General features: G+C 33.9%; 1 protein-coding gene across 6 annotated transcripts in view; it reads left to right on the top strand.

Annotated features, from left to right (window-relative positions):
* Ric1 (RIC1 homolog, RAB6A GEF complex partner 1) overlaps nt 1-23,319 on the top strand; it is a 112,478-nt gene that overhangs the window by 52,157 nt on the left and 37,002 nt on the right. For 4 of the 6 annotated variants that reach the window (XM_020159602.2, XM_074051920.1, XM_020159600.2 and 1 more), the window contains 5 exons: nt 5,922-6,029; nt 9,187-9,329; nt 9,473-9,609; nt 14,000-14,091; nt 17,938-18,026. In XM_020159602.2, coding sequence (XP_020015191.2) covers nt 5,922-6,029; nt 9,187-9,329; nt 9,473-9,609; nt 14,000-14,091; nt 17,938-18,026 — 569 coding nt within the window. The remainder of the gene's footprint in view (nt 1-5,921; nt 6,030-9,186; nt 9,330-9,472; nt 9,610-13,999; nt 14,092-17,937; nt 18,027-23,319) is intronic. The other 2 variants (XM_020159603.2, XM_074051922.1) reach the window with 2 other exon arrangements.

The raw sequence follows: 23,319 nt of genomic DNA, 5'->3' as shown, positions 1-23,319 counted from the left end.
GTAGTCAAAACGTTGTGTTCATTTTCCTTCACTTTTTTTCTTCTCAAAATTTGTCTCTGCTACCATATTGACTTGAATTTAACTAGGTTCTAGTTCATTAATACAAGTTAACAAAACTTGTTATATAACACATTTGAAAATTTGCAGTAGCTGGTTAATCCTGTTCTTTTGAGACCTACAGGAAGATTTTTGAACTATTTTACTCATTAGTGGCTGTATACACAGCACTTCTGATGGAGATACTTATTTTTTTATGGGCATCTGCATTTAATCCTTTTGTTGTAGTTCACTTTAAATACAAAGTGTAGCTTAGAAACAAATTTTCTTTTGAAAGTTTAGGTTTTTGTTTTGATATTCGTCTTCCTCTCCTATAGTTTAACTAAATTTTAGCTCAAAGCTCTTGTAGAATTTGTACCATAATGTTCATTATGGATGTGATAGATATCACTTATTGAATTTATTTTCTGTTTCTACAGACAACCTTTATTTTTAGTGACAAAGCCAAGTTAACTAAAATGTCAAAGCTGTTTAGTTTCTGAAGGACATAACTGGAATAAAAAATAAAATGAATAATTAATAACTCTAAATAAACCCAGTGTTCTTCTTTGTTATAACATATAAAATTCACCCATTTGAAGTATACAGTTCACTGGTACTAAGTACAGTTACAGCATTTTGTGCAACCATTATCTAGTTCTATAACTTTTACATTACTCCAGACAGAAACCACAGTCCTACTAAGGAGAACACCTACCCTGATCTCTGTGTTCTCAAACTCTAACCATGAATCCATTGTCTCTCTATGGATTTGCCTATTCAGATTACATAATATGAATAGAATCATATGATATGTAGCCTTTTGTGTTTTCTTTAATTTAGTGTAATGTTTCATCATGTATAAATATTGTATTTCTTTATGGCTAAACAATACTGTATTATATGTATATACCATGTTGTTTTTATCCAGTTACTTTTATCCGATAATCTGTTGGTGGACATTGAGGTTGTTCCCATCTTTTTGATATTTGGAATAGTACTGTTATGAATGTTCTTGTACAATTTTTATTTGAACAATTATTTTCAGTCCTTTTGAATATATACCTGGGAGTGGAATTGCTGGACTGATTTCCCACAAGCTCTACATGAGAGTTCCAATTTCCTTGCTAGCTTTTGTTATTTTCTATGTTTTTTTGTTAATATTATTATGGCCCTTCTGGTGGATGTGAAGTGATATTTCATTATGATTTTTATTTAATTTTCCTAATGACTAATGACACTGATCATATTTCATTTCCTTATTGGTAATTGGCATATATTCTCTAGATAAGTGTCTAGTGAAGATACCTCTCCATTTTAAATTGTAATATTTAATCTTTTTCCTGGGTCGTATGAGTTCTTTATTATATCTTTTGGATACCAGATCCTTATAAGAAGCCTGGGTTAAAAGTATATCCCCTTTCTCTGGGCTTGTGCTTTCACTTTCTTAGTATGTTTTGAATTAAAATTTTTAATTTTGGTGAAGTCAGATTTATATTTTCTTTTGTTCCTTATGTTTTTCATATAATAAGTAATTGCCAAATCCAAGGTCAGAATGATTTATCCACATAATTTCTAAAAATAGTTTTAGCTCTTATATTTAGGTTACTGATTCATATTGAACTATTTATGGAACATATTTATGTATTAAATTATTTAGAGTCTGACATCATTCCTTTGCAAGTAGAGACACAGTTGTCTTAGTACCATTAATTACAGAGAATGTGCTTTCCCTCATTGAACACTCTTGGCACCTTTGTCAAGAATCAGTTAACCATACACATACAAATTTATTATTGGACTCAATTCTAATCCATTGCTCTATAGTCCTCGTATTACTACCACTTTCATTTGGTTACTGTGGTTTTACAGTCAGGAAGTGTGAGTTCTCTACTTGTTTTTCAAGATTATTTTGTCTATTCAGAGTACCTTTGATTGCTACATCAATTTTAGGAATGGCTTTTCCATTTCTGCATGGGGGCGAGGCATTGAGATTTTGCAATGAATGTGTATGTAGCTCTCTTTTGGGAAGAATATTAGCATCTTAACAATATTAAGTCTTTCATTCATGAACATAGGATGTCTTTGCATTTCATTACGTCTTCCCTGATTTCTTTCAGCATACAAAGCCTTATACACCCTTGGCTAAATTTATTCCTAAGCATTTTATTCTTTTAGATGGTATTGTAAATTGAATTCTCCTCTGAATTTCATTTTTAATTCTTTATTGCTAGTGTAGAGAAGTACACAAAATTTGTGATGTTCATGTAACTTGCAACCAGAATTTGTTCAACTCTGATAACTTTTTGGTGGATTTACTATCACGGCATCTGTGAATAGATATAGTTCTGTTTTCTTCCATTCCTATTAGATTCCTTTAATTTCTTTTTCTTGCCTGATCACTCTCAGAATTTCTAGTATGATAATGAATAGGTAAGAACAGCATCCTTGTCTTGTTCCTAATCATAGAGGGAAACTTACAGTTTTTCACCAGTGCATGTTAACTGTTTTATTTTTTCATACATAACCTTTATCATGTTTAGGCAGTTCTCTTCTACTATGAGTTTGTTGGGCTTTTTTTTTTTTTTATCATGACAGACTTTTAGATATTTGTCAATTGCTTTTTCTGTATCAGTTGTTAACCCTGAGATTTTTTTTTTTCAGTTTTATTTTTATAACAGTTTGATAATTTATGTTAATTATTTATTTGTTTAGTAGAAGTCACCAGTGAAACTGGTTCAGGGCTTTCCTTGGGTGGTTTTGATAGTAACCCCCCCATTCATTTCTCAATTTAGAAATTAGAATCTTCTTTTTCTGGTTTATTAAAATTGATCTTTCTCTGTTTTTTTACTCTGTTTTGTGTATGTCCACTCTGATTTTTATTTTGTTAGCTTTTGAGCTTAGTTTGCCCCTCTTTTTTTTTTTTTTAGTTCTATAAACTGTGAAATTAGATTATTGATTTAATGTTTTCTGGAGTTTCTGTTGTTTGTCTTCCAAATGCTTGGGACATCTATAAAGATGTACACCACCATGCCTGGCTGATATTTTCTGTTTTTATGTAGGCATTTTAGTGGTAGAAAAAAAAATTTCACTCATCAACTACAGCTCTGGTGCTACAACACTCAGACCAAGGCAGGGAGATTGTTAGTTACAGGCCTGCAAATCCAAAAAGGCTCAGGAATGAGATGGACTTGTACCACAAAATGTAAGAGTGAGACAGGGCCATAGGGGGAATTCCTTGAAATAGTTAAGGAATAAGGATCCCTATGTTTCCACCTCACAGGACACAGGAAATATGTGCCTGTATTTCCTGTATTTTGGAGAGATTCCAGACACAGAATACTGCAGGAGTGAAATGGTAAATTAAAGATGAGAATTCAGCAAAACTTGTCATACTAAAAGATGTTAACCATCTTCAGAGAGTTTCCAATATAAAAGAGAGACAGATAACAGAAAAAATGAGAACTTTAAAGAGAAGAGACAGCGCAGGAAACAACCACTTCAAGGAAATGATAACTGACCACCCAGACAAATATTTACCTGGTGAAACAAAGCAGTATACCTTAAGAAAAAAAGGAGGGAGGGAGAAAGTTTTTGGAATGAAAAGTACAGAAGAAATGATTCTGCAAAAGCATTGAAACCATTAAAGAACTCTTCCTGGAAATAAAACAAAAGACAAAATAAGAGACAAGAGAAAATTAAAATATCTAACCTAATAAAAGTTCCAGAAAAAGATAGCAGGAAATCAAGAGCCTTGAAGACATCATGAAATTGAACAGGTCAAGTGCTCAGTGCAGACAGTAATTCAGGTTAACTGACTTGTGGAAGGTATGTAATTTTGAAAATTGAGAGCTTACTAGAAATAAAAAGAAGAACCTAAGGACTTTGAGATGGTTGGGGGTGGGGAGATAAAAATCTTTGACTAAGAATGTCATTGAGAGCTAGGGGTATAGCTCGGTGGTAAAGCACTTGTCTAGCATGTGTAAGTCCCTAGGCTTAATCTCCAACACTGTAAAAAGTTTTTTTGAAAAGATTGTCATTGGACTTCACAGTTGCATGTGAGAATCTAAAAGATACTGGAGGACTGATGATGTAGCTCAGTGATAGAGCACTTGCCTAGCAGGCACAAGCCCCTGTGCTAGATCCCCAGCACCACAATTGGGAAAAAAAAAAAAAATTGCAGCAAAGCTTATAAAATGCTAAGGGAAATAATATTGGCTTGAGCATGTTATAGAATTTGTCATACATACATGAGAGAGAACACTACAATGAAGGCCCATGTAGTCATCATGGGTTCAAAAGTTATCAACATCACCCTTACCTCTATACATACCTTAAAGTTTTAAAATAAATTCCATATACTGTATCATTTCAATACCAATGCTTTAGTTTTACCTGTAACAGACATTTTAAAGAAATAAAATCACACTATTATTACCCATATCAACCTATTGATATCATCAAATACTTAATGGATTTTTTTCCAGTTTTCACCATTTTAACTCAGAGCTTTCACTAGGAGTTTGCTTATTATTTTCAGAATCTATTGCATTTGGCAAATAATGTCTTAGTTTTCCACTAAAAGTCAGTTACTTCTGTGGGTCTTTTTTTTTTTCCTTCTTCATAGCATTTTAAGTTCTATGTATATACACTTTGAAAAGTAGAAATTAGCTTTTTAAAACCAGTTATACTTGGAGAACATTTCAGGAAATTCACCACAGAGTATGTGACTAATAATTTAAATGTGACTCCTGTAAATTAATTGGTTTTGTTCTTTTTAGACTGTCGTATTAAACATACTAGTTGAACATGAAGCGTGTGCTTAAATATCAGCCAGTTTAGCCACTCAGACATAGAAAGAATAAAGTATTCCTTGCAATAGCAGCTATTCATTGCAACAGCAAGACAGGAGGACAGTAAGCCACCACCACAGTTAAATATGAAAAATAGTCCAGAATTTGAAAGTAAGCAAGAAAGGTTTCTGAGCATCAAAATAATTTTCACAAAATCCAGGAAGTTCAAAAGCTATTAAACTTATTCAACTCTGCATACAACTTTAATGTGTGTGCAGATACAATGACAAATTGAATTCCAGGATTATAGGTAATTAGAAAGGGAGAAATGATGATGGTAGACTAATTGTTGCTAAGATTGATAGCTAGCAGTAAGAGACACATAGCTATTATGTCCCTACATAGGCATTGATAAATAGTAGTCTAGTGACTAGTAACCTACTTCTGTGCCATGTAGAGTTACAGAATCCAAAATAGCTTTATAGTCCTTTAAGGGGGAGGGGGTGGGTTATGTGATGGTTCAATTATGTTGACATTGACCTAGCCATTCTACTGCAGCCATTCAGCACCATTGAATTCAGATTTTTTTTTTTTGGCTGTTTTCTTATTTATTACCAAGTAATTTGTGAAAAATCCAATTACATCCCTTAATCTGAGTTTCATTTCCATACATAAACAAAGCAGAGAAATCAAGGATGAAGTATGGAGTAAGGTAAGATGAAGTAACAGTTTGGACCACACAATAAAAGAACGATACATTTCTTCCATAGTTTCCCAACTCAGAAAGGCCCCCTCAGTCATTTTAAACAAAACGTGTGTTGGTTTTCTTGAGAAGTAACTTTAAATGTTTTCTTTTTGCAGTCTCTACTACTCTTTCTCAACCTGCCCACACGATTCCCATTGGTCATACTTACTTATATGCATTTGATAAGCAGATGTGGCTGCTGTGATGAAATTTAAGTGTTTTTCATTTGAGAATCTGAAGGTTGCTCACTGTATTATAAGTTTGGTGATGTTTAATTGGGTGTATATTAGTCATAGAGTAGGACAAATTCAGTATCTTTCTCTTTAACCCTGTTCTGTTTCTTTTAGAGGAAGTCCACAGATGAAGGGGACGCCTCATTTTAAGGAAGAACAGTGTGTGCCAGCATTAAATTTAGAGATGAGGAAAATACTGGATTTGCAAGCACCCATCATGAGGTACAGATCTTTGGTTAAATTTGGCATTTTGTGATGACAATAGACAAGGTAGTTGGTTACTCACATATCCAACAGGAAAACTGTTTTCTGTTGAGTATTGAGGGGGTAGGGGGGAGAGGGAGGGGGCAGAGTGGGTGGTAAGGGAGGGAGTGGGGGCAGGGGGGAGAAATGACCCAAGCCTTGTATGCACATATGAATAATAAAACAATAAAAAAAAAAGAAACCACAAAAAACATTAAAATATGACCATCTGATTTCCATTTCAATGGTATGTCTTCAGTCTATACAAAAAAAAAAAAGAAAAAGAAAAAGAATAGAACTTTAGCTCTAGAAATGCTTCATTAACCCTTATCAGAAATTCTAAGTTTTATAGATGGCACATTACTATACTTAAGTTATTATAATAAAACTAATAAATTGGGTATTCCAAGTATAATTTTACTTTAAATTTGTATGTTATATATGGTCTAGAATTACTTGATTGAATGATGTAATGTTGATGTTTCTCAAAAAGATACTGATGAAAATCATAGAAGTTGAAGAAAAGAGAGAAGTGCCTTTATTTCTAAAGCCTTTATAAATTTCTGGGAAGTACAAATATGTTTGGAAGAAAGTTAAGCTTTCTGATCCAAGCATGCCTACATATTATTTCCATTATGTAAATATAAGAAAATGTATTTAAATAATATGAAGCTGTGCAAACGGTGAAGATGTTCTTTTCTGAAAAAGACTCCAAATATATTGTTGAATGAAAAAACAAGGTATATATAATAATCATGCTGTTTGTTTTTAAAAGAAAGTTGGTGGTATTAGAATATTTGCTATTCTAGAAGAATAGGAAACTGGAGATAAGAACTGAGTGGGAGACAGATTTTAGAAAAAGACTATTGTGTACCTTTTAAAAATACTGAGCTGTGTGACTATAATATGAATGTATTGAACTATATAAACATAATACCTATTTTTTAAAAAGATCCTCTGATTCATAGTTCTAATAAACGTCTTCTTTAACCCTTTTTCTTGTTAGAATATACTTCATAAAATTGTATGCAGGTGGTGAGCTATCGTCTTTGTCTTGTTTAAGTCCCTCTTTTTAAACCTTATTCCCCTCACAAAAAAAATGCTGTTGTTACTTGCTTAAATGTGATCAGTGTTACAAAAGATTGAGTTTAGGATACTCATCACCTCTATCAAAGGATATCTTACCACTTCAGATTTTATTTACTTCAGCATGGAAATCCTTTTCAAGAATATGACTTAGTGTGGAAGGAATTTTGAATGTCTGTGGGTACCAAACAAGATGAAACTCTATGAAATGGTTTTCTGCCTCCACCTGGTGGTAAAAAAAAAATATGATGCAGAGAAATGGGATAGAAAAAGAGCCTTTAAAATATAATTTCTAGATCTGAGGTGTGGCTCCGTGTTAGAGCTTGTGCTTAGCCTACTTGAGGCCCTGGTTTCAATCCCCAGCATCACCAAAAAGCAGGGGCGGGGTGGGGAGAAAGAAAAGACAGAAGGAGGGAGGAATGTCTGACACATTGGCAAGTTTAACCTGTCAAATGGTAGGTTCTGCAGATTTAGTGGTTAGAAATCTCTAAGGTTTCTCTCAAAATTCCAATAAAATAATTACATTTCAGAGCAATGTTATTAGCACCTATAATACCTATTTGCTGGAAATTTGTTAGGTAGTTTCCTATGCAATTGTGAAATGAGTAAGATGACATGGAAGACTTTATAGCCAACTATTTTTCTCCCTTTACCACAAATGTATGTTAAATAAATAGAGATAATGGTTATACTGTTGCTTATAGGAGCAAAAGTATTGTTTTATTTTGTTTATCTTTTATTTTTTGGTGGGACTGGGGATTTAACTTAGGGCCTCACGTCTGCTAGGCAGGTGCTCTACCACTTAAGCCATATTCCCAGGTTTTTAGTTTGTTTTTGAGAGAGGGTCACCCTAATTGTGCCAGCACTGACTTCCAACTATGATCCTCCTGTCTTCATCTCCCAAGTACTATCTTTTATTTATTTTTTTAAAACTTTTTTTAATTTTAATTTTTTTTTTTTGGCAGTAGTGGGGTTTGAATTCAGGGCCTCACACTTGCTAGACAGGCATTCTACCACATGAGCCACTTCATCAGCCTTTTTTTGTTGTTGTTGAGTATTTTCAAGATGTAGTCTGATGAACTGTTTGTACCAGCTGGCTTTGAACCACAATCCTCTCCCGATCACTACCTCCCAAGCAGCTAGGATTATAGATGTGAGCCACCAGCAGCAAGCTAAAAATTTTTTTTTCTTGTGGTATTGGGGTTTGAACACAGGACCTTATGCTTGCTGGGCAGGTGCTCTATTGCTTCAGCCACTCTACCAGTCCTTATCTTTTATTTTTGACTAAAGAAAAATATAAAGGTTAATGCTACGCACCATTCTTTGTTATTAATTGAAGACAGAGAATGTTTAGAAGGTAAAAGTTTATAATTTATCTGGCAGAGTAGCTCAAGTGGTAGAGCACCTGCCTAACAAGCGTGAGGCTCTGAGTTCAAACCCCAGTACCACCAAAAAAAAATTTATAATTTAATAAGTTTAATTTATCATTAAAACTCTTAAATACTCTTTTTCTTCCTTTCAAATGCCACAATTTAATCTTTCATCCTGGATACTTAAGAGCACCGTGTAGTTATAGGGTTTAATATTCGTGAAGTACTAAATATTCTGGCACTTGGGGAATTATTAATTTGCAAGTTGTATAACTCATATATAAAAGAATATTTGACTTGTCAGAAACACTATTCTACTTTGAAGTATACATGGCAGTATATACATTGTGTTGCTTTCTAACTATATTAAATCCTAAATTTAAAATATGTACACAGTATTTGAAATACCAGATAGCTGTTTAAAAAAGCCCATGAAGCCAATAATTGAAAAAGCCTCTTTGAAGCTTAGAGTATATTTATCATATTTTGTATGTACTTACAACCAAGGATGATACTCAAAATATTTAAGAACCAGTACATTTCAGAAAAGTGGAGATGTTTTATAATGACTTCACAGTCTTCTTTGCATAAGCATTTTCTAAAGCAATCATATTCCTACTCTGCTTTCCCAGTATGCTCTCTCACCAGTTAATTGATTGAAGTTACTTACTTGCCTACAGTTTGCAGTCTGTGCTGGAAGATCTCCTGGTTGCTACTTCTGATGGACTTCTTCATCTTATTCACTGGGAAGGAATGACAAATGGAAGGAAAGCCATTAATCTTTGCACAGTACCCTTTTCAGTTGATCTGCAGTCATCTAGAGGTAGTTATACTTTCTACATGATGTAGAACCAGTTGTTTAATATTTGACACAATCTAGTACTATTCTTACAGGGTTTATAAACAAAAATATGAAATAATACATATTATTCATAATCCTATTTTGTGTATTTATTTTTTCATCAGTAGGTTCGTTCCTTGGCTTTGCAGATGTACACATCAGAGATATGGAATACTGTGCAACACTTGATGGGTTTGCTGTTGTGTTTAACGATGGTAAAGTTGGATTTATTACACCAGTGTCAAGTAGATTTACTGCAGAGGTATGGTTTACTTACTTTGAATGCTTATTTTCTTTATTTTTCATTTATTAATTTTACTTTGTTAAGTTCTTCCTCATTTTCTTTATTCATATAAAATTTTAGAGGTTATTTTTGTAATCAAAATATTCAGATAAATAGCTATTGTGTTACTGATTTTACCCTGTGGAAAATAACCATTTAGTTCCCTCTTCCCTAATCCCAACATACTCATATTTTCTTCCCCGTGAATTGTTACTATTTTTTGGCAGTGTTTGAAGTTGGGGCCTCATACTTGCTAGGCAAGCACTGTACCACTTGAACCATGCCTGTAGTACTTTAGCTTTTAGTCTGTTTTTTTTCAGATCAGGTCTTGTCCTTTTGCCCAGGTTGGCCTTAGACTGCAGTCTTCCTACTTCTGCCTCCCTAGTAGCTGGGATTGTAGGCATGGAGCACTGTGCCTGACAAATTGTTATAATTTTTATTAAGTTACTACTCATTGTTAATATTTTATCCATATGTAAACCCTGTTAGTACCTGATCCATGTAGTATGTTAGGATTATTTTTCCTTTTCTCCAGATTTTCCCTCCCACTGGAAATTAATAGGTTTTTTCTTTACATTTGCTTAGTCTTTATTTACTTAACCTGAAGTTGACTGACAGTTGTACAAATATTCTCTCAATTCTTTTAAACACATCAGGTATTCTACCTGTTTTGTCTTGAAGAAATTTCTTTGAGTCTCTGACCTGGTGACTTATTATACACCTTTAACAGTTCTATTTTCTAATTTTTCATCATCATCATCATCATCCTGAGGATTCTCATTACTCTTTTATTTGTATAGGACCCTTTGATAGCTAATGACTATTAATATCTGGATAGTTAGCATGGATTTTGTTGCTGTGACAGAGCCCTAAAGTAGAACTGAATTCATTTTTCTCAGTTTTGGTGGATTTAGTTAGTTATATGACCTTCATCATAGGATGAGTTGACTGGGTTATTTCCTTAAGGAACTCCCTAGCTTTAAATTCCTTCCTTTTCTTCTTTGCTTCTCTTTAATTTCATTCCTTCCTGGCCCCTGCCCTGTCTCCAGTCTTTCTTAAAGAGTCCTAAAGTCCTTTCCGAAGACATTGGTACCTGGCTACCCCAGTATTCTGGGACTTAAATTATGGAAGAGTTAAGCTAGAGGGTCTAAATTCAAGTTGTAAACTTTAATGTTCTTTGACTTGCTCTGTTTTTCTTGAGGAAAAATGTCCATTTCTCTGTTGAAGTGGAGGTGAATTATTTCTTGGCTACTCAGCATTGGAGATGTGCCCCAGGAGTGCCCAACTGCTTCGGAATAGACTGCTTTTTAATCCACGCTTTTTCCAAGGCTTTTCGGTACCATACAATGTAAATTTAGTTGTTTCTTACCATTCTTTACTGCCATCTAAGGATTCTACTTACCCATGTGCCCCCCCAACTTCCAAAATTGTCTCATGCTGCCTCCTCTCCCGTTCTTTCCATTCTTTGTCTTTATCAATTAAGCTTTTCTGTTATAAAATTTGAGGGATTAGGAATCTAAGAGACTAATATTCTTATTCATTGTGCTGTTTAACTAGAAAAGGTTTCATATTTCTGAGAGACTTTTTGTTTTGTTCTGCTTGGTATTTTCTTTAATATTCCTAGTAATATTTTTTGTAATCAGCTTTATTCAAATAGGCACTGAATAATATATTTGTGATAATTTATATCAATATATAAATAAGAATAAAAGTAAACTTGAAAAATACGATTTTTTCTACAAAGCGCATATATATTTGTAATTATATTTGGGAATTCAGTGATTATACTGAAATAGTTACTTCCCTGAGTACTTTAAAGTTATCTTTAGCCATTTATTACTATGTGATTAAAGATTTTTTTAATAAACTAAGGATTTAAAAAAATGAAAAGCAGGTAGACATTTTTAAATGTTATAAGTGGAAAATATCAATTACAAAAAAATAATACAGAAAACATACAGAATAAACAAAGAAAAATGGCATTTCACAGATATGTTAAAATATATAGGCCATGCAACTCCTCTGTTCAGAATTATTCAGTAAAACTAGTTAATCAGGGAAGAAAGTCCTGCTGAGACCAAAAAATCTGAAGAAAAACTTTTAAAAATATTATGGAAGGCTTTCAAGAGCTGACTGAACAGTAATGAAGTATTAGGGTAGAGGAGACCAGACACCCAATGAGTTGAAGCACAGTGTTTGCGTCTATAATGAACATGAGAAAAATGGCTGAATGAAGCAAAATAAATCTCACGAACATGGTGAGTGAAATTAGACACAAAAGAATACATATGTGATTTGGTTTTATATAAAATTAAAAGGAAAATAAAATCATAGGCTATTTTAGAGTATATACAGATGTGTGTTCAAGTGGTAATAGTTTAAAGGAAGAGAAGAAAGTGATTACTGTGTTAGTATGGATATTACCTGGATATTACAGTGATCAGGAGGGCACTGTTGGGAGATATTAGGGGTATTGAGGAGTCTACAGGTGTTTGTGGTATTATTGAGATGTACATTTTTGTTTTATGTATTCACTAATTATTGTAATTCATAATAGAAAGAGTTAATAATTTTTAAATACTCCAGTAACTCCCATTTATAACTTGGAGAAAAATTCAGTTAGTTCATTGTTTTTACACTGGCTTCAGAGCTCTAAAATCTGTCCTTCTATTACATTTCTTACTGTAACTATTTTCCATTCTCTGTCCACTGCACTTCATCCACAGAGGCATGTGGATATCATGTTTGCTGTTTTGAACCATCTCAGAAATGCTACCATAATAAGCCTTTCTACTTTATGTATTTCTTTCAAGACTTCCTCAATAAGCACCTTCATATGGAAATCTGTTTAATAATAACACTTCTTCCATACTCCCTCTTCACCATAATTACCTTACTTTTTAAAAAGCATTTGCCACTCTCCCATTATGCTGCATAATTTTTAAAAATTTGTCAACTAACTCAAATGCAAGCAGGGATACAAGCAAGGATTTGGGTGTGTTTGTATACCTTTCGTATCTTTACCACCAAGAGCAGTGTCTACTAGGCACCTGGGAAAAATTTGTTTAAGGCATGAATTTCAGTCTAAGCAGTGATTGAAAGAAGTAATACTCAGTTGCTGCCATTATCATTTTCTGTTTTAAAAGCCTATCAAGTTTTATTATTGAAATTAAAGAAGTTCTACCACAGAAGTCGTGCTGCATAATGAAATCATAACTATTACAACACCTAGTGATATTACAGCCTTCTTAGTTTGTGGAAGTACACCCTGCTAGTCACACAATGATAAAATTGCGTAACAACATGATTGTCAGGACATGCCCTATTACCAGGTGATACATGATTGTATTTTATGTTTAGGTAGATTATATAGCTTATTTTAGAATTAAATCTGTAGCTGTATATTTCTTACAGTTGAGATTATAGTGCATCACCTAACATTTACTGTTGGGATCATTAAAAATAAAGTGCCTTATTGTAGGGTGCTTTCTAAAACCTATGTCATGACATTTGCCTTACTTTTTTAAAAAGTTTTATTTTGGGTGGTACTAAGGATTGAACACAGGGTCTCATTTATGCTAGGCAAGTGCTATACCACTGTCCTACATCCCCAGTGCTTGCCAGATAATTTATAAGCTCAATGTCCTCATTTTTACAAATAACAGACCACCAAACTAAATCTATTCATTATATATTGAATTAAGTAACACATAAGATTAATAAGAATGTCATTTATTAAATGCTTAACCTGTTGAATATTAGTCATTGTACTAAATAGTGTATGCATGCTCTCATTTAATCTTTGAACCACCCTGAGAGGTAAGTAATTTTCAGGTGAGAAAACTTGGAAAGCTAAAATAATGAACATAGACTTTCGCTGCCAAATGTGATGCTCTTGGCTGTGCTGTTTTAGTAAGGAAATAATAGGGAATAGTAAGCAGTTTACAAGTAGTGAATTTTGCATCTAAAAGATACAGTTAAAATTACTTTCCACTGGGAAATTAAATGTTGTGTGGTAGATAATAGGAGTATTAATAGTGAGCAAGTGAGAAGCAGTTTCTGCTTTCATAAGTTTGCATAAGAATGTCATCTTCATTTAGCTTAAATTTGGAGATTGAATGTCCATCTTTTAGTGTTTTTTAGATAGATTAACTAGCACTGCTCTGAACTTATTTGGGAATATTTATCACACAAATTTATGAAAGGTTTGACATTTTAATGGAGAATATTCAGACAGTAATCCTGATGTGATATTTCCTATAAATCAAATGAACCCTTATGAAACTGCATATTTATTGGAGGAGAATTACATCAACTACAATAAGTTTGGGGGAACACTTTTTAAGCCTTAACCTTTTCTTTATTATAGCAGCTTCATGGAGTTTGGTCACAAGATGTTGTTGATGGAACATGTGTAGCAGTAAATAACAAGTATCGACTAATGGCATTTGGTTGTGCAAGGTAATTGATAGAATCTTGTGAATTTTTAAGAGTCATTACCAAAAATAATTTTTAACTTAAGATAACTTAACATACTTACAAATTTTATCATTCCTGTCATAATTTATGAATCTCTCTTAATGTACAATGTAAAGGTGTTTTATTAGATTGAAGCAAAGGTAAAGGGCAGATATTAGAGATTGAACATTTTAATTTACAAAATGAACTTTTCTTCAACTGTAGAAAATTGAGTTACAAGTTAAAAGAATAAGTCAGATAAAATTTACACTCTTCATTTTTAAAAAGAAGATGTGAAGATATTTTCCTTTTTAAAATAATCCTTTAAATTAGTGGCCGCATCTTAACTAATGAATACATTTAAAGCTCACACTTAAAATCATTTTTTTGCTTTAATTCATATAATAGACATTTTAAAAATAAAATTGAAAGTTGGGTATGGTGATGCATGTCTATGATCCCAGCAATTAGGCAATGAGGCAGCATGCTCGTGAGTTCTAAGGCAGCCTAGGCTACCTAGGGAGACCCTGTCTCAAAAATAAAATTGAATAAAATTACTCATTCAACCTATATCTGTTATGTACCAGGCATAGTCCATACTTTGGATACTTAAAAAACAAAGACACTTGACTTTATTAAGCTTATGTTTTGGCTCAAATTAAAAGATTATTCCAATGAGTTATACAGTGCCTTAAAATGTGTGGTGCATTTTATTTTTAATTTTTTGGGGCCATACTGTGGCTTGAATTCAGGGCCTTGCACTTGCTATAGGTGCTCTACCACTTGAGCCATACATCCAGCTTGTGCTTAGTTTTTAAAACTTTGTTTTGTTTTTTGCACTATTGGGGTTTGTACTCAGGGTCTCATGCATTCTGTGCAGGCACTCTACCACTTGAGTCGCACCCCTAGCCCTTTTTTGCTGCAGATATTTTTCAAATAAGGTCTCACATTTCTGCCCCAGCCAGCCTGTGTCACAATCCTCCTGTTTATGCTTCCTGTGTAGCTGGAATGACAGGTATGCACCACCATGACCAACTTTTATTGGTTGAGGTAGAGTGACTTGGACTTTATGCCCAGGCTGGCCTTGAATGGCAGTCCTCCCAATCTCTACCTGTGTAGCTAGGATTGTAGGCATCAATCACCCGAACCTGGCCCAAAACTGTGTTAAGTATAAAATTCCATCTTGTTCTCAACTTTCATATTGTGAGATAAAAACATACATACAGCACAGTGCAATCCAGATGTTCACAGTTCAATAAGTAATTATAATACACACACCTACCTATCTGGTCACAAGTGGAAATAGAACACTCCCAGCCTCTCTATCATAAGCCTACTCTTGCTACTTCTTTTTGCATCTCCTCTTTCCTCCCTGACTCACTTAGTAATAGTTTTCTGTCTTTTTTGATAATCACTAATTTTTTGTTATAGTTTAGCCACCCATGTATACATTCCTTACAAATATAATAGAAGAATATAACTTAGTTTTATTTATAAAATCATATTTTATGGTTTGTATCTTCTCTCAGTCAGCATTTTGAATTCAAACATGCTGTTTTCCAGTAACTTTAATCATAATGTTCCAGTGCATGAATATATGGTAATTCATCAAAATTTGCATTTTTCTTTTGGTGCCCAAAACAGAGATTCTGTTACACAAACCCAGAATCTTTATCTCACAGAACATAATGATAAATTTCTAATAATGTCTGATGTCCAATTCATTTTCAAATTAAGCCAGTTGTTACCAGAATTTCTTCAGTAGCTCATTTGTTCTAATCAGAATCAATCAAGATTCATGAATTATAATTAGGTTATTATTCCTTTTTAGTTACCTTTTACCTGTAATAATGCTTACAACTTTTTTTTATTTTTATGGAATTGACTTTTTTAAAGTCCAGGTAAATTCTTTATAGAATTCTGTACATTCTAAATTTACCTCATTGTTTCCTCATGTTTTTCAGATTTACCTCATTGTTTCTCTGATGCCTATAATGACTAACCTGAAAGCTGATTCTTGTTGAGCAAATACAGTCAAATGAGTAGGATGCTTATCAAGGTTGCAATGTCACTTAAAACTTAGAGACAGGAGCAGTGGCAGTGTGCAAGTCCCACATCACCTGCATTCAGGGATAGCACCTAGGGGTCTAGTAATGCCAGATGGTAGAATCCAAATGAGGTACTCCAGCCTTAGGCTGTGGTCTTTATAAGCTACATGACTGGAAATTACTAGCATATTTTCTAGGATAATAAAAGTAGAATCTTGGTTTATAGCCTTTCAATCCCCTCAGTTTTCATTGGCTGGGAGACTGCCAGCACTGGTATGATCATGGGTTGGGGTTAAAGTTTTTGTTACTGTAGCTGTGTGACATACAATCCTGTGGCTTCTAGTCCTGATCTGCTAGCACTTACCTGGATTAATTGCCTTGAGTGCTAGGCTGTAGCTGGTGTTTTAAAAGTTCTGTAAGGAGCCAGCTTTCTTTTAGAATGCCAGTTTGCAATGGATCAGTCTTAAAACAAGCTCTTACCTTTATATTTAATGATTTCACCAATTACAGTTAAACATTTTTGTTCCAGGTGATGACATGTGCTTCCTGTGGGATCATTTAATAATAATGTCAAGTTGTTTCAGTGTTAATGATGCCAAACTTGATCATTTATGATGACAATAGCCATATGTCTACCATTGAGGATTTTTTGGTTTGTTTTTTGTTTTGCTTTGGGACTAGTTATCTTTTACATTTATGATTAGCAAATAAGTATAGGATACAGTCTGATACTTCAACACATGTATATAGCATGTACTGATCAAATTGGGGTAATTAGCAGTTCTATTTCCTTATCATTTCTGTGTTTGGAGCCTTCAGGCTCTTTGAGTTCTTCGTTCTAGCACTCATATACCAGTGTCTTCCTAATCTGTACAAAAGCAACCTTGTCCTAAAGTTTTTTAAAGAACATTTATTTCTGTTTTTCACTTTAATTATGTTACATAAATAAAACTAGATTAGGTACCTCATGTTCCAAAATGAATGTATGTTAAGTTTTTGAACTGAGAATAGCTCCATAAGCAAATTTTTATGGCCATTGTAGATCAGTTTCAAAACATAGTTTAGAAGTAATGTAGAGATAATAGTTTTGGATTCTGGCACTTTATAAGTTTGACCCTTGTAAAGATTCAAGTGCATTATTTAGATTTATCATATACACAGAATAGCATACATAATAGATAAAAATAATAAAATGATAGCCTGTATAATCCAGCATAAAGAATAGCACATAATAAAGCCAGGCATAGTGTCATACTTCTGTAATCCTAGCACTCAGGGGGCTGAGGCAGGAGGATCAAGAGTTTGAGGCCAGCTTGAGCTACATAGTGAGACCTGTCTTCAAAAAGAAAAAAAAAGAAATGGTGTTATTAGTATTGATGAAGCCTTCTGTTTGCCTTTCTTTAATATTCCCCTTTACTTGAGTAGTCACTGATCTGAAATTTTTGTATATTAGCTCCTTACTGTGTTTTTTCCACAAGTGTATTTAATTACTGTTTTGACTGAGTTATATATACATATTTGCTGTCCATGTTAATGCATGAATAGTTAAAATGCATGCATTTTTCAGCACTAAGTGGTATATGAATATACCAGTTTATTTTTCCTTCCTCATGTTGTATGTTCAGGTGGTACCCATTTTTGCAGTTATATACAGTTGTATATTGAACATTGTACATGGCTTCTGATAAAACATTAGATAACAATTTCTGGAGTATATCCAGAAGTGAAATTGCTAGACTGTTAATATGCATTTGTTCTTGTTCTTTCTTTTTTATTAAAAGTGGTTTTATTGTTTTCACAGTGGTTCTGTGCAGGTTTATACAGTAGATAATACCACTGGAGCCATGTTGCTATCTCATAAGTTAGAGCTTACAGCAAAACAGTATCCTGGTGAGTATTTTTTGAAGCATTTTTAATGTAGTCCCCCCCTTATCTGTAAGGTACATTCTAAGACCCCGCCCCACCCTAGAGGGAGCATGAAACTGGATAGTGCTGAACCCTCTGTATGCTGTTTTTCTTCTAGTATATGCATACCTGTGACAAAGTTTTACTCACAAATTAGGCATAGTAGAATGTACTCTGATTGGTCATTACACATTATATACATGTATTGAATTGTTACACTGTGCCCCATAAATCTATATTATTAAAATAATTTAAAATTTTGAAATAACTGACAATAAAACAGAACAATTATAATGCAGATTATGTGAATATGGTCTCTCTCTCTCTCTCTCTCTCTCTCTCTCTCTGACATATACACACACACAAGTGAAATTTTTGTTTTTGAGAGTGTGTAGGTTCTTTGTTGTACACACTATACCTGACTTTAATCATATGTCCTAAGGTGTTGCCACTTAGTACTGGAACTAACCTGCCTTTCTGTGTTTTCTGCTTTGGTGCTTCCTTTGCACTCTTCAGTCAACACCAATTCCCAAATCTATGGAACTATCCCTTATATGCAGTAGATGACTTATTGCTTGTTTCAGGGTATTTCTTGTTCAAGTTTTTTGCTTAGTGCTTTCTGGTGCAATATGTTGCTATCAATCATCATATTCTCTGTTCACCCTTTTAATGCTCTTTCTGTCTTAACTGCATTTATCACACGCCATGGCCAACTTTTACAATTACAAATTTCTTTTTCCATTGCAATTTCACAAAACAATCATTCTTACCTTAAATCTTAGCAACTTCAGCATACATTTTTTTTTTTCCTTGCTTGGAGAACTGTCATTTTTTCCACTTAAAGGAAGCATTTTCCAGCTTCTTTGCTCTACTGAATTGCCAGCATTGCTACTTTTCTGCTTTGAGGCCATTACTAAGTAAAATAAGGGTTACTCAAACACAAGCACTATGCTGCTGCAGTAGTCATTTTGATACCCAACATTATTACCAAGTGACTGATGAGCGAGTTAGTGTATACAGCATGACTACACCAGATGAGGGAATGATTCATGTCTTAAGCAGATTCAAGTATATTTCATCCTGCTACTCAAAAGTGGTATACAATTTAAAATTTACGAATTGCTTGCTTCTTGAGTTTTTCCATTAGTATTTTCAGACCAGAGTGGATCTCAGGTGACTGAAAATGTGGAAAATGAAACCACAGTAAGGGGGACTACTCTGATGGTAATGCTGTGTGTAACAAAAGCTGATTTGAAGTTAAATGACTCATGCTATAAGTAAACATTGTTAGGACATGTACAAAAAGACTATGTGACCCAAGGATTTCTGTGTAACTAGAGAGGCTCCTGAGATATTTTTGAATAGTTACTACTTTGCTTAGTTTTAATTCTGTATACCTTGTCTCTACTTTGCAATAATCTTTTACCTGGTTTCATTCCCTCTGTTATTTTATGCCTTCCAGTTCAATTTATTCTTTTCACAAATACTGAATACCTACTATATGTTAGACAGTATTCTAAATGCTGAATACACAGCAATAACCAAAATAAAAAATTCTTTTTTGAATTGTTTAGTGAATCTTTGATGTTCATAGGATTAAGTCTAAATCTTTGTCATTGGAAATGCTTTCAAACAAAACTTAACAGAAAATCCAACATACTATGACTTTAACAAATAGGATTTCTTTTCTCAAATAGCAAGAAATCCAAAGGCAAGCTGCTACTGACCTGCATTTGACCTTTTCTTCATAGTTACAGGGTAGCTCCCGAGTTCCATGCATTACTTCTGCATGGGAGTCAAGAAGAAAGAAAGAAGCAAGGCATATCTTGATATTTTTAGTTAGGGAAGTGAAAGCTTTCCCTGATGTATTACCACTTCCTACCTGCTCCAGCTGTCTTCCACTTCCATCTAATAGGCCATAAATATATTTCATGACTACCTTGGGCTTTAAGGAAAACTTAGCTCTCCTCAAACCTTCAGAAATGGGGAAGGGTGAAGGAGGATGAGAAATAGGTATTGGATTATAAGACCAACAGTATCTACTACATATATAGAATATTAAGACATTCTGCCACATTCTTCTGTTATTTTTATTCTTTATTTTTCTTTGGTGGTGTTATGGGAGCTTGAACTCAGGGCAGTGCGCTTGCTAGGCAGGCACTCTCCCACTTGGGCCACTCCAGTTGGTTGTTTTTGAGATAGGGTCTAACTTTATGCCCAGTTTGCCTTGGACCTCATTCCTTCTGTTTGTGCTTCCCCTCATAGCCAGGATAACAGATGCATTCCACTGCACCCAGCTTTCATTGGTTAAGATGGGGTCTTGGGAACATTTGCACCTTTTGCCTGGGCTGACATTGAACTGCAGTTGTCCCAATTTCTGTCTTCCAAGTAGCTAGTATTATAGGCTTGAGCCACTGTGCCCAGCTTTTATCTCATTCTTAAACATAGTGTCTTACTATTGGAATATGTGTGTTTATTGCACATTCTGTCAAACCTTGTGGTCAAATTGGTTATAACCACCCATATTTCTGGTTTCACATTGATTCTCCACAGAAAACTTTTTTTTAATCTTAGTAACTCTTCACAAAGATGTAACATCAAAATGAATTTCAATTATAAACTACCTGCAACTAGGCATTGTGACCAACAGATGTTTCTCTTGAAAATTATCTCATAGTGCCCCTAAAATTTCTGCACTGTTCTGGTGTACCTTGGCATACAAGCTAGGAACTTGCGATCTTGCATTTTACTTAGCTTGATCAAACTACTTGCAGATCCTTGATACCTTTGACTTTTACACTGTTCTTTCTACCTGAAATGTCCCATATTTTTACTTAGAGGATATATATTTTTTTTCTTATTTTTAAGAAATAGCTCAAGCAAAATCTCTTTTCATGAAGTAGTTAGAATACCATTTCTTCCTGTGCTCTGTTGTACTCTGCATATAATGCCTTTGTTAGCATCTGTAATGCTTTATTGAACCTACTAGCTTAAAAGTCTTTTTCACCTCTTAGATGTAAGTCTTTAGTGTAGGGTGGTTCCCACAGTGCCTGTGCATGGCTCACTGTCTCTCTGTGGCAGTGCTTTTTTTTTTCCTTTTGGCAGTACTGGGTTTGAATCCAGGGTCTCATGCTTGCGAGTAGCTAGGATTACAAGCTCGAGCCACTGCTCCCACCTGGTTCCCATCTCTTTACATCGAGATATGCTTAATTTAAGCCTAGTGAGAAGCACATAATAGAAATACAATAAGAGAATCCATTTTTTTTAAGCCAAGGCTGGTTACCTTTCCAGAACTGTATATAATAGCATTATATAATAATCATAAGTGTACCATTGCTATGTCTACATTAGTAATTGGGAACCTTTTTCCAACTGTATCTGTTCTGTCCTTCACCAAGATTTAAATATGCTCCCATATTAAGAACAATTGCTGTAAGACTACAAAAGTTCTCTGATTTGGGGAGTAAAGGAAAAAAAGTCAGAAAGAAATTGAGTGAGTCCATGTAAATCTAATCAAATTTTAATAATAAAAATGTGTTTTTTTCCAGGAAGAAGCTAAGGTTAATCTCATGTTTAAATTTCAATTAAACATTAGAATATTTTAACTGTCCATGTTGACCTAATGCTACCACATATATATCAGTTATTTTTACCCACTATTTCTTACTAATACCTTCCTCTGGAGACCATTTTCTGCCTGAAAATATATCCTTTGGGATTTATTTTTTGGGGGAAAGGGGAATAGAACTGGGGTTGAAACTCAGGGCCTTGCTAGGCAAGCACTCTGTGATTTGAGCCACATCGCCATCCCTTGGGATTTCTGCTGATAAAGTTTTTGTAATGGTAAACTCAATTTTTATTTTGGTCTTAAATGGTTCATTTTGTCTTGTGTTCTAATTATAGTTTAACTTAGTATATAGTTTTGGGTTGACAATTATTTTCCCTGTATACATTGAAGAAGTTCTATGTTCATTGGGTTTCCATTGCTGCTAATGGAAGTTTCCAGTCAGGTTGTATTCTCTTTAAAATTAGTCTTTTTCTCCATAGCTACTTTTAAGATGTTCTCTTTGTCTGTTATGTTTTCCAGTTTCACTATGACATGGGTGGTGAAGGATTTGTTGTTTTGAATCCTGGTTGACACTGGATCTGAGAATTTGTATCTTTTACCTATGTTGAAAAATTCTCAATAATAATTGGAATATTTCCTCTCTCCTAATCTCTTTTTTTGGTCCCCCAAAACACTAAGATACATGTTATTCTTTTTATCCATGTTTCTTAACCTTGCTTTTTAAATTTTTAGTGCTTTGTTTCTGTAGGTTGAATTCTAGAAGTTTTTTTGATAGCTATTTTTGGGTTTGCTAATTTTCTTCTCAGGTATATCTGATATACTGCTTCATCTACTGAGTTTAAATTTTAATTACTGTATTTTTATTTCTGAAAGTTTTATTTAGCTGGTGAAGTGAGTGGTAGAGCTCCTACCTGAAAGTTTTATTTATTTAGTCTATGTGGATCTTGCTTCTAGTTTTGATCCTTTATTTCTTTAGTTATAAGGTGCATGGATTTTTTTTTTTATATTCTGTGTATTAATCCTCATATCTAAAGACTTTCTGAGTTTCCTTCTGCTATTTCTTGGTTCTATGACTTGGGTTCTTTGTTCATTTGTTTATGTATTTTAGGACTTTTGACTGAGAACTGATTTGTGTTCCTTGAAAGTTGTTTATGTAAATGCTTTGGGACCTTGATTGCATTTAACTTCTTCCAGAGAGGATTTGTTTGTGTGTCTACTGATCACATGGAGACACAACATGAATTGGAACCCTTTGCATTGTATTCTCGATTTAGGATTATTTCTTGAACTACACTAATTACACAGATTACAAATCCAGGTGAGGGCTGATTTGTGACTAGGAGTTTTACAGGGTAGTTTTAGTTTCTACCCAGTACCATAGATGAAATATGGAAATGTTTCTTGATATTTCTTTCCCTTCTACATGACAGAGTGTTTTTTTTTGTCCCTCTCATTCTTCTTTATACCATGGATATATCCCTTTGTAATCCCAGCTTTTATTAGATTTCCTGCCTTGGGTACAAGCTCTGAGCTTTATCTCCTATTCTTCACATACTGGTGAGTTATCAGAAGTGATGGCAGGAGTCCCAGGGTTCAGCAGACAAATTTAGGAAAAAGTAGTATGTCCCAATATTTTTAGTTGTTTTGAGGCATTTAAAAATTCTCTTGACCATCTTAATTGTTTCAGTGTGAACAGTCATTTAGGGTATC

This window comes from Castor canadensis, chromosome 13, assembly GCF_047511655.1.
Source record: "Castor canadensis chromosome 13, mCasCan1.hap1v2, whole genome shotgun sequence".
NCBI lineage: Eukaryota > Metazoa > Chordata > Mammalia > Rodentia > Castoridae > Castor > Castor canadensis.
Note: the sequence above shows the minus strand (reverse complement) of the source record. Positions and strands in the feature narration are given on the sequence as shown.